The 10,210-nt window shown below is 42.8% G+C and overlaps 1 protein-coding gene across 1 annotated transcript; it reads right to left on the bottom strand.

Moving 5' to 3' along the window:
* Nucleotides 1-243: 243 nt before the first annotated feature.
* On the bottom strand, nt 244-7,952 carry LOC140994309 (CUB and zona pellucida-like domain-containing protein 1). The gene is made up of 11 exons (XM_073463880.1): nt 7,830-7,952; nt 5,865-5,943; nt 3,538-3,636; nt 3,092-3,233; nt 2,834-2,977; nt 2,605-2,656; nt 1,740-1,925; nt 1,255-1,655; nt 954-1,053; nt 463-652; nt 244-380 (listed from the first exon to the last, which is right to left on the bottom strand). Exons 1-11 carry the CDS (start codon nt 7,950-7,952, stop codon nt 244-246), a joined length of 1,653 nt encoding a protein of 550 aa, XP_073319981.1.
* Nucleotides 7,953-10,210: the final 2,258 nt, after the last annotated feature.

Here is a 10,210-nt window from a genome sequence, read left to right as displayed (position 1 = left end):
TAAAACAGTTGTAAGGTTACATGGGATCCCACAACAGTAAACCCAACACCTGACTAGCCAGCAGCTGCAGTACCAGCTGTTCATCCTTCATTTTAAGTTTCATTTAATATGCAACTTCCTGTATGTAAGATACATCCATTTGTTTAAAAGTGCATTTAATTAGACACCCACCACCCATCACCTAGAGCTTCATATCTTCAAATGTAATTAAAAACAGAACTTGTATTGTGCTCATGCTGTTGTTTAACTCTCAAATGTGGGCAGAGGTTGGTATTTGACCTTTGACATTTTGGTTTTGTACATGACCACTGCACTGATCATGCCGACAGCTGCAAGAAGACATCCAGCGATGAAGACCAGGTTCAGGTTTAGGTTCATCACTGGAGGAAAGAGAAGCATAATGTGAATTCACTCTCAAACACGGCAGGCGTGCTGTTCAGAAACACTCCCTGTTCTCATTACCTGGGCTTTCAGCACCCTCAGCTGATCTCTTTAAGCGGAGGGGACCCTGGGAAACCAGGTGCCTTGAAGTCTGGGTGACAGCCTCTCTCTTGCTACGACCGCCTAGCTGGGTGGAGTTGAGGCATCCCTGTGCACACCTGGTGTTGGGGATCCCTGCTTCACACATCATGACTGAACAGCTGATGTACACCTGAATACAACAGGACATGCTGTCATTTAACAGACGTACACAAACAACTAAGAAAAATTAGCTGTCAGACCCCAAATGCAAGATCATGCCTTTGGTTAGGCATGTCAGCACTGGGTTTATTAAAGATAGGTGTTTCAGTCGTGATCATCAGGCATCAGATTTGCAATATGAAACTATATATAAAAAATATATATAAAAGGAGGAAATTATGAATTGGACTCATTCATTGAGGCATTAAGAGATGATCACAGAGACATTTACAGTCACTCCCTCCAGTCTAACCACATAATCCATCCCTCACCTGGTTGTTCCGACCGATGAACTTGAAGGCCTCCATGCTGAACTGGAACTGTCTCTGGTGGTCAGGGGTGTGTCTTTGAAGAGTCGAGTCCACATTACACCTTATCAGAACAAAGAAAAATGAAAACTAAAGAAATGTTCTCTCTGTACGTCTTACAATGGATAACATTAAAGGGCAGAGTGGAATAATATTCTATTGAAGGTATCTACATGATGAGGAAATGTAGGTGAAACCTAAACTTAACGAGCAACACGTCTTTTTTATGTCCTCTGCCGCCACTAGAGGGTGTACTCATGCCTACCCATTTTCAATGATGGTGTACTTTGGCCTGGAGTTTGGGTTGTCATATGGTGCAGCGCTGCAGGATTCCACAAACAGCACGGTGTTGTTGATTGAAGAGGTGGCCTCGATCTGCATGAAAATCCTGCTCCCTATCTCGTACTCCAGAGGGTACGTATTTGGATCCACCATGGTTCGGAATGTGCTGTCAGGATAGAACTCAAACCCGTAGGTAAACTTGCCGTAGCCTTTCTCCCAGATGGTAACGTTCGGCCTGTGCACTGTGAAGCTCTGTGACACATTTCCCCGTTTTGGGTACTGGCAGCACACCTGCACTTCCAGCAGGTGTTTCCTGGTGATCACATCCGTCCTTCTGTCGACGCTGGTGATTTCATTAGTGAAAATGAGGTTGTTCTCATCTTCCTGCAGAATAAAAAGTCATATCCTCAGCCATCATACTGCTAAGAAGGGAAGAGCACATGATACCAGAAAATGAGCCTGTGTTACCTCGATCTCAGTGCCACAAGCGTTGAGGGGGATGACAGCGACGACGTGAGTGCTGTTGGAGTGTCTCTGGAGGCTGCAGATGGTGTTGGTGGGGTCATTGAGTCGCAAACTATCCTCATGGAGTTGAGGGAATGAAGATTTCTCAATCTCTACTGTCATTGTGGACTCGCTGCAGCTCACATAGGACTTAACTAGGGCAAGGACATACAGTATATTTGTAAATAATTTATACACATTATGCTGAAGAGCAGCTCAGGAATGGCCTGAAGAAAGTGACAAAGAGCTCAAAGCATCAACCTGGCCTCCAAATTCACCAGATCCCAATCAGATTGAGCATGCCTTACTCATAAAACACAGGACTGAATGTTGTGTATCAACAGGTTTTATAGGAAACAGTTGTAATCTAAGAGGGTTTAAAAATAGCTTCATAAAATGGAAATACTCGAGTAAAGTACAGGTACCTTGTTACATTCCACCACTGAACATGACTTGTGTTTGTTTTCAAGGAAACTCCACAGGTTAACTTTAAGTTTACACCAAAAAAGCAAAGTGAAGTATATTCATGGAGAGGTTTCAGTTTGTATGAATAAAGAACCCTGGTGGTGTTTTTGCATTAAACTTTGCAATATACAATTGATGGTTTTGTTTCATAGCAGTTAAGTTAACCTGAACACAGCACTTAACATGAGTCCAGTTCTTGCAGCTTTAAGAATTGTTCTCTCATGTACAGCAGTTACGTCGTAACATCAACATAGCATTCAGCACATGATAGTGTATTGGGTAAAAACACATCATTACAATTGTACTTACACTACAAAATGTTGATATTAAAGTAACGCTTGAACTCACCTTTCTGATCCACGACGTCCACGACGTCCACCACAACACACCTCATCTCAGACTGGTAGATCCTCGACCTGGAAAGCATCAGTAAACACTGTTACAACATTTTAACTGAGGAGGTCAATGTCTGTTACTCATTCAGCTTAGCTCATTTTGTCATTGTTAAAGTCTCCAGTAATATGTAAGAACATGTCAGAATTTTGGTTTCAAACATTTAAAAAAATTAAAGTTTCTCTCGACTCTAAACTCACCCTGCCATGGATTCAACAGCAAAGCAGATTGAGTAATAATTTCCCAGTTCGTCCGTGATAGGTGTCCACCTAATGGCAAAATCGCCATTTGTGGTCCGGTGCTTGCTGATATTCAAGGGCCCACTTATGATGATATCAATTATTCTGTATGGAAACAAAAGAAAGAAAGCACAGACTTCTTTAATCTGATGATATTTTACCTGCTGAAATGATAAAAATGTTTTTTCTGCCACATTGATCTCGTTGGTTCTCACTTACCTTGCGTATGAAGCTTGTGCTTTGACTTTTATCTCCAGTTCTTTGTTGATCTCTGCTTGGATGCGTTCTCCATTTGCAGGTGTTGGGGGCAGCAACTTTGGCAAGTAGAGCCCCTCGTCACATGATGGAGCAGGTGGGTCCACTGGAATTACATTTTTTTTTTTTTAAATTAAAATTCCAAATACAATTATTCAATGACCAAAACATAAAAGTTAACTGAATAAATAAAATATTTAAAATGTCTATAATAACAATAAAAAAAGGTTTCTGGTTAAGCTTTTCTGGCGACCACCATGTGTAACATTACACATGAGGGTGTTGCCTGAGCTGCAACATGCACAAACGTTTCTACTCAATGTCAAAGTCTTTATCTAAGATATTAAAGAATAAAGATTTTCTCATTAACAATGTAGTCAGAAAATTATGACAGGAGAAACCTGACTTACCAAGAAAAGAGAAATGCAAAGGTAGTTTACTGAGAGGACCAATGGTGCCAGGGTTCGATGTGGTTGTGGGTGCAGCTGTGGTTGTGGTTGTGGGTGGAGCTGTGGTTGTGGGGGCAGCTGTGGTTGTGGTTGTGGTTGTGGGTGCAGCTGTGGTTGTAGTTGTGGGTGGAGCTGTGGTTGTGGTTGTGGGTGGAGCTGTGGTTGTGGTTGTGGGTGCAGCTGTGGTTGTGGTTGTGGGTGGAGCTGTGGTTGTGGTTGTGGGTGGAGCTGTGGTTGTGGGGGTAGCTGTGGTTGTGGTTGTGGGTGGAGCTGTGGTTGTGGTTGTGGGTGGAGCTGTGGTTGTGGGTGCAGCTGTGGTTGTAGTTGTGGGTGGAGCTGTGGTTGTGGTTGTGGGTGCAGCTGTGGTGGTTGTGGGTGCAGATGTGGTTGTAGTTGTGGGTGCAGCTGTGGTTGTGGTTGTGGGGGCAGCTGTGGTTGTGGTTGTGGGTGCAGCTGTGGTTGTGGTTGTGGGTGCAGCTGTGGTTGTGGTTGTGGGGGCAGCTGTGGTTGTGGGTGCAGCTGTGGTTGTAGTTGTGGGTGCAGCTGTGGTTGTGGTTGTGGTTGTGGGTGCAGCTGTGGTTGTAGTTGTGGGTGGAGCTGTGGTTGTGGTTGTGGGTGGAGCTGTGGTTGTGGTTGTGGGTGCAGCTGTGGTTGTGGTTGTGGGTGCAGCTGTGGTGGTTGTGGGTGCAGATGTGGTTGTAGTTGTGGGTGCAGCTGTGGTTGTGGTTGTGGGGGCAGCTGTGGTTGTGGGTGCAGCTGTGGTTGTGGTTGTGGGGGCAGCTGTGGTTGTGGGTGCAGCTGTGGTTGTAGTTGTGGGTGCAGCTGTGGTTGTGGTTGTGGGGGCAGCTGTGGTTGTGGTTGTGGGTGCAGCTGTGGTTGTAGTTGTGGGTGCAGCTGTGGTTGTGGTTGTGGGTGCAGCTGTGGTTGTGGTTGTGGGTGCAGCTGTGGTTGTGGTTGTGGGTGCAGCTGTGGTTGTAGTTGTGGGTGCAGCTGTGGTTGTGGCTGTGGGGGCAGCTGCTTGTCTCTTTGCCCTCACAGGCAGTGGCGCCCTGTAGGTCCGGGATCCGTCATCGTAGGTCAGACTGATGCTCCTTTTCGGGAAGTCCTCCACAACCATCTCAAATCCATAAACTCTGACGTCGGCAGGGGAGGAGCGGTAGTTTAGTGTGCAAGAGCCCTGACAATGTGAACAATTACTAGTTAAGTCAGGCATCAATCAATTCATCAATAATCAGTTTCCTCATACCTTGTATATGGATTTGATGACTAACCTGATCTAAGTCGAAGCCTGAAGGTGAGCGGCACGAGCTGCACTCCGCAGATCTGAAACTTCCATACCTGCATCGAACGTTGTCACCATCAGGATCAAAAGACGGCAGTTTGTATGTCCGTGGACAGTTTTGAGGCACTCTGGAATAGAAACATTAATGGTTAGTAACGGCCTTCTGCAGAGTGCATCGGCCATGTTTGACACTAAGGTACGGTGGCGCCGCGTGAACAAACCACACACAGACCTGCAGTAAAACCAGAAATGTGTTAAACGGGAACTTGTTTGTTTAAGTAACTGGACAATGGTAAACTTCTCTCCATCTTGCCTGCACCCAAAGCCCCCCACTCTTTTGCCAAATGATACAAAACATGTCACCTGATTTTTGAGGCAGTCATGTTTATGTGATTGTAACATTTTGTAAATGATCCTGCTGACAGATCTTTTGGTTTGTCGACGTGCTGTGGGAAACATTCCCAGTAAAATGTTCGCAGTCTACGTTTTGCTTTCAGCCCAATGATTTCAATATCATTGGGCTTGATTTTACTGATGTTTGACGTACTACCACTGGGAGAGTAGGACATCTGTTTCATGCTGACTGCAGGGAACTTACCGTAGTACAGGTAGAATGGCGATGTCTGGTGATCTGTTTGGTTGTCCGGTGTCAGATCTTGTTCCCAAATCCACAGAGGTCAGTTGAGACCAACTGCTTACATGGTTACGATTTCGGATCCAACAGCAGCTGGATGCCCTGGTATGCGTGGAAACAATACTCATTATTGATTGTGTGCAACTGGGTGACTCAAAGCAGTTTTGATGACTAAGACGAAGCTTCACAAACTTCACTCAATAAATAAAGAACAGCAGCAACAATATTAATATGATTTAATGAAGTAAAAAACTCACCTCAAATTAAAAGGTTTGTCATTCGGGACGATTCTTGTTGAAACTGTCTCAGTTTCGCACCATCGTGCTCCATTGGAGCTGCTGCCAAGTGTGCCTCTCCTATAACTGGTTCTACTGCCACAGTTGCCGTTGTAACAATACCAGTTGAGGTCGTGCACACATCTAGTGAAGGTTTCCCTGCTGCGAACATCAACCTGTGGAAAAAGATGAGATTAAGCAATTGTGCAGTTGGAGATGGTTGCTCTGCAGAAGCTACAGAACCGTTTTAAAATGACATTTCTTTATATTTCGTAAATATAATGCGACAAGAGTTTACAAGAGGTTGCCTGAGGTGGAAGGAGTCAATTTCAGAGAACCTAGAACATTTATTCATCATTGTTAAAAGGGTTAGCGTCATCATCACTGTCAAAATGGTGACCAGTGAGCTCCTTCTTCATCTTAGGGAAGAGGTGGTAGTCTGAGGGGGTCAAATCAAGTGAGCAGGACGGGTGGACGAGTTCAGATCAGTACTATGGATGGCAGCCATCAACACTGTGGACTGTGGGGCTGACTTCCAATTTTCAATTACCTGAAGGCTGTGAGCTCCATGTTTTGATCATTTCAGAGCAGATGTTTTTGAAATCAGACATAAACAATAATATCGCAATATGTCGATGAAGTCATTGTTTGAATGTGGACATAATTAAGGGTAGACAAAAACAAAAACTACTATATCTCAACTTTAAACTTCCCCAGTTGTGATTTGTTACATTAAGACAATAATATTTTACATTACAAGGTTTGATATGTGGTGTTAATCACATAAATCATAAATCAATAAATATCTACAATTTAATTTCATTTGCATACATTTCTGGAGCAGAAATCCAGTATGAAATTTTTTTTTTTTTTAAATGTTTTCTTTCTATTAGTCTGAAAGATGAAAATTCTCACCTGGGGAAAAAAATGACAACGAAAATTAATGATAAAATTCTGGTAAAAGAATAAAAGATACAACAAAAAAAGAAAGATGAAACAGCACAGCCTTTGTTGCAGACAGAGGATCATAAATAAATAAATATCTATTTATTGACTTTTTTGAGTTCAAAGTCTGAATTAAAGTGTGTGTGTGTGTGTGTGTGTGTGTATGTGTGTGTGTGTGTCATCATGACAAAAAGACACAGTTTGTTGCAGGAACAAACACAGGCAGCTTTGAGTGCTGAACATGAACATGCTGTAGGGCGTGATGGCTGGTGTAATCTCATCTTCAGATGATCTGTAGCTTCTTTATCGTTTCTTTAATAAAAAGTGAGGCTGGAGGACGTCCCTTTAAACTAGTGGGAAATTCCACCGTAGCTAATTCTTCTTTTATCCGTACCGTTTATTGTTTTGCAGGCATATATTAATCAAAGAATGTTTTACAAGATAATATAATTTACTGTCCACCCAAGTTCTACGTTGACGTAACTATTGTGTCTTGAATATGGGAAATCAACAAAGCCATTTGGAGTGAAAATACTAAACACAAGAGCATAATTAATAATAATTAAGCACTCAGTGGACAATCCATATTATTTTTCAGCTGTCTTGTCATCAGTTCTTACTCTCAGATGTCAAGAAACATTGACGCACAGTTGCTTTACATGTTGCGGCAAAAACGAGAGACATCGGCTGTGAAAACTTGTATATATTTTAAATAACTTCCTTGAAAAGTGACAGAATATTTTAGGTTCCTTTGGTAGATCAGTATCAGTGGGATTTTTATTGTTTCAGAGGAAGATATTTATCAGAATTCTGATTTTCCTTCTGAGAAAAAGATTGAATTCTGACTTTAAGCTCAGAAATCTGCAGAAAAAAGTAACTTTTCAGAGAATTTCTTTTTTTTCTGTGGCCCAAATCCTTTTCTATGGTATGAAAGAGCATCAAGACCAGTTTGAGTTCTGACATTTTTCTGGAGTTCTGGAGAAAAAACTCATTTTCACAGGTGGTTTTAATTCTCTTCTGCAGAATAACAACAGCAATAATAATAATAAAGTGATAAAATAAATTCACACATTATCTGTATTTAATGTTACATCTCAATAAAAGTTGAATCACTCACCCTGTGTGAGCCATCAGGGTTTTTCCCTTTGTAGGTGAAGGTCGCGGTTGTACCATAGTAATGTGATGCCGACGCCAGCGAGACCAGAAGCGGCAGAAGCAGGATCACCAGTTTGGAGGCCATGATGCCGCAAACTCTCCTCTGTCTCCAGATTTGTCACCTGCAGCATCTTTATATACGCCCGCTGGAGAAGCTGACAAGCTGTCATGTAAGTTGAAAGGTAGGTGCACTATGTTTCAAAACCGGTTTCATTGAACAGCCTGAAATACGTCTCAGTCTTCCTATAAACGAAAAACCTGTTTGATACCTTATTGTACAACAGGCACCTCTATAGCAAAGCTATAGGTGTCCATAGTGGGCTTTGCGGAGCACAGCCCACTAAAAAGCTAAATGCCTCTGCCTCTGATGGATGACATACAGAAAACCTGCCTGTTGTACAATAAGGTATCAAACAGGTTTAGCAATTGACTAGCAATTGTTATTGCTCGCGTCTCTTTTTATTATTCCCCCTCCGGCGTTTTTTTGGCGCGTAACTTGCCCCGCACCGTTGAGCGCACACAAACAAAAAATACATCAAAACGTGCGGCTCGATCGGACTCGGTATGCTATTATTCAGATTGTCCAAACAAGATTTTTTCGCGTCGTAAGACAGTCTTAAAGTGATTGTGGGTCAGGGCCGTAGATGTCCAATGGCTCCATTCTCCCTTCCTACATCCAGTGTCCCGCGGCCCTCGCTCGGACCACACCCATCTTGTATTTCTGCCTATATTTTGATCTCAGTTAAACACCTGGAAAGTTTCGTGACTGCATCATGCATAGCTGTGTAATAGTTCCCAGGTGTACAACAGGTGCGTCCAGGGTCACATTTTACCATCATCGCTTGCACAAACCCGAATGAAAACATGTCATGCATTGTGAGGATTCTGTCACAGATTAAGTGCTTTGTTGTTGCGGCTGATTCCAGTAAGTAGAGCTGCACTGTTTTCTCATAGCTCCAACACACAGCTGCTGCCGTAACAGTCCTCCTATGGCTTCTTAACACCTTGTTTTCATCTACATCTCTCATCGACACTTATTAGTCTCATTTCTGTCTGTGAGACCTTGTGAATCAGGTATGATCAGGTATATGTCTGTTTGTTCAGCTTTCAATAAAAGTAATAACTTTATTTTCATTCAACTGTAGATAAATAAAAAACATTTGTACTTGCTATGATATTGCTCAGTGATAGGAGGGAGCTGCACTATTGGCTGGTGGATTATTTGGGGACTTTAGTCGACAGGTTGTCGTACATCACTGCACAAAAACACATGCACACTGGTCTTTTTGTATTATTTCTTATTTCTTATTCTCATATTAGACACGCTGTTTACCTACATAAGGTTTTCAGGTCTTCACATTCATGCATCCAGAAGGTTTTATTCACTATTGAGATCTACTACTTCAAATGTAGCTTTTATAACAATCCTGCAAACTGCCTGAGGTCAGAGACCAAAGTATGACAAACTTTAGCATTTTCGTGGCGACAACTTACATTTTTCCGCATCATTCATTTGGTTCAGGGGAAACAAGCCAATGAAAGCTACTGAAGTTTGGTCCAAGACAAAACAAACAATTCAAGTTCAGAATCAACCGACATCTTGACGGACTGTTGTCCTGCGGTTGTGCTTTGAATTTATAATGAATAGGGATGCGGCCCAGTGGTTGCTTTTTGAATTTTGAATGGAAAGTTTCAGGTACCAAGCCGGTGCTAAATACACATCGTCAGTCTAAAACCTACAAGGAAGTAGATGCAGACATACCACAGAGTCCAATTGTGATAAAGAGCATAATTATATGGATAAGCAGGGCGAGGACAGGCATTGTTCCACGACTGAGCAGGCCGAGGCATCATCAGTGGTGCCACCGACAGGCCACACAAGATAAATCAGAGTGTAAAAAGATTTACATTTTACAGAAGGACAGATATAAGAATATAGTAAAACAGAAGAGGAGCCCACATCCGTCAGTGTGTGAGGCAGCAGGATCCAGGAGAGAGAGATGTTCCTGGAGGGCCGTGGTCCAGCAGAAAGGAGCCTGAATGAAAAGAGAGGAGGAGGACGAGGAGGAGGAGGACGACGAGGAGGAGGACGAGGAGGACGAGGAGGACGAGGAGAGTGAGAGAGCAACACAGCTTGAGGGAACAGAAAACAAAAAACTAAGGTTAGAGAGATATGGGACTGAGACCGGCCAATATTGATTGATCATTATGTTAATAATAGACATATGATAATATCGTGCAAATAATCCAGCGCCTCTGTAATCGGTTCTGTTTCTTTCTGTGTAGAAACACAAAAGCTGCATGAACAGTTAACTGTTAGCTGGCAAGTGCACAGCTGCTCCT

Source organism: Pagrus major, chromosome 4 (assembly GCF_040436345.1).
Source record: "Pagrus major chromosome 4, Pma_NU_1.0".
In the NCBI taxonomy this organism is placed as follows: Eukaryota; Metazoa; Chordata; class Actinopteri; order Spariformes; family Sparidae; genus Pagrus; species Pagrus major.
This window is presented reverse-complemented; position numbering and strand designations above follow the sequence as displayed.

Coding starts and splice junctions, on each gene's coding strand:
- LOC140994309 (XM_073463880.1), bottom strand. CDS start 7,952: ATGGCCTCCAAACTGGTGATCCTGCTTCTGCCGCTTCTGGTCTCGCTG. Junction 1,656..1,739: donor CTTGTGGCACTGAGATCGAG/GTAACACAGGCT, acceptor TTTATTCTGCAG/GAAGATGAGAACAACCTCAT. Junction 653..953: donor TCATCGGTCGGAACAACCAG/GTGAGGGATGGA, acceptor TGTTGTATTCAG/GTGTACATCAGCTGTTCAGT.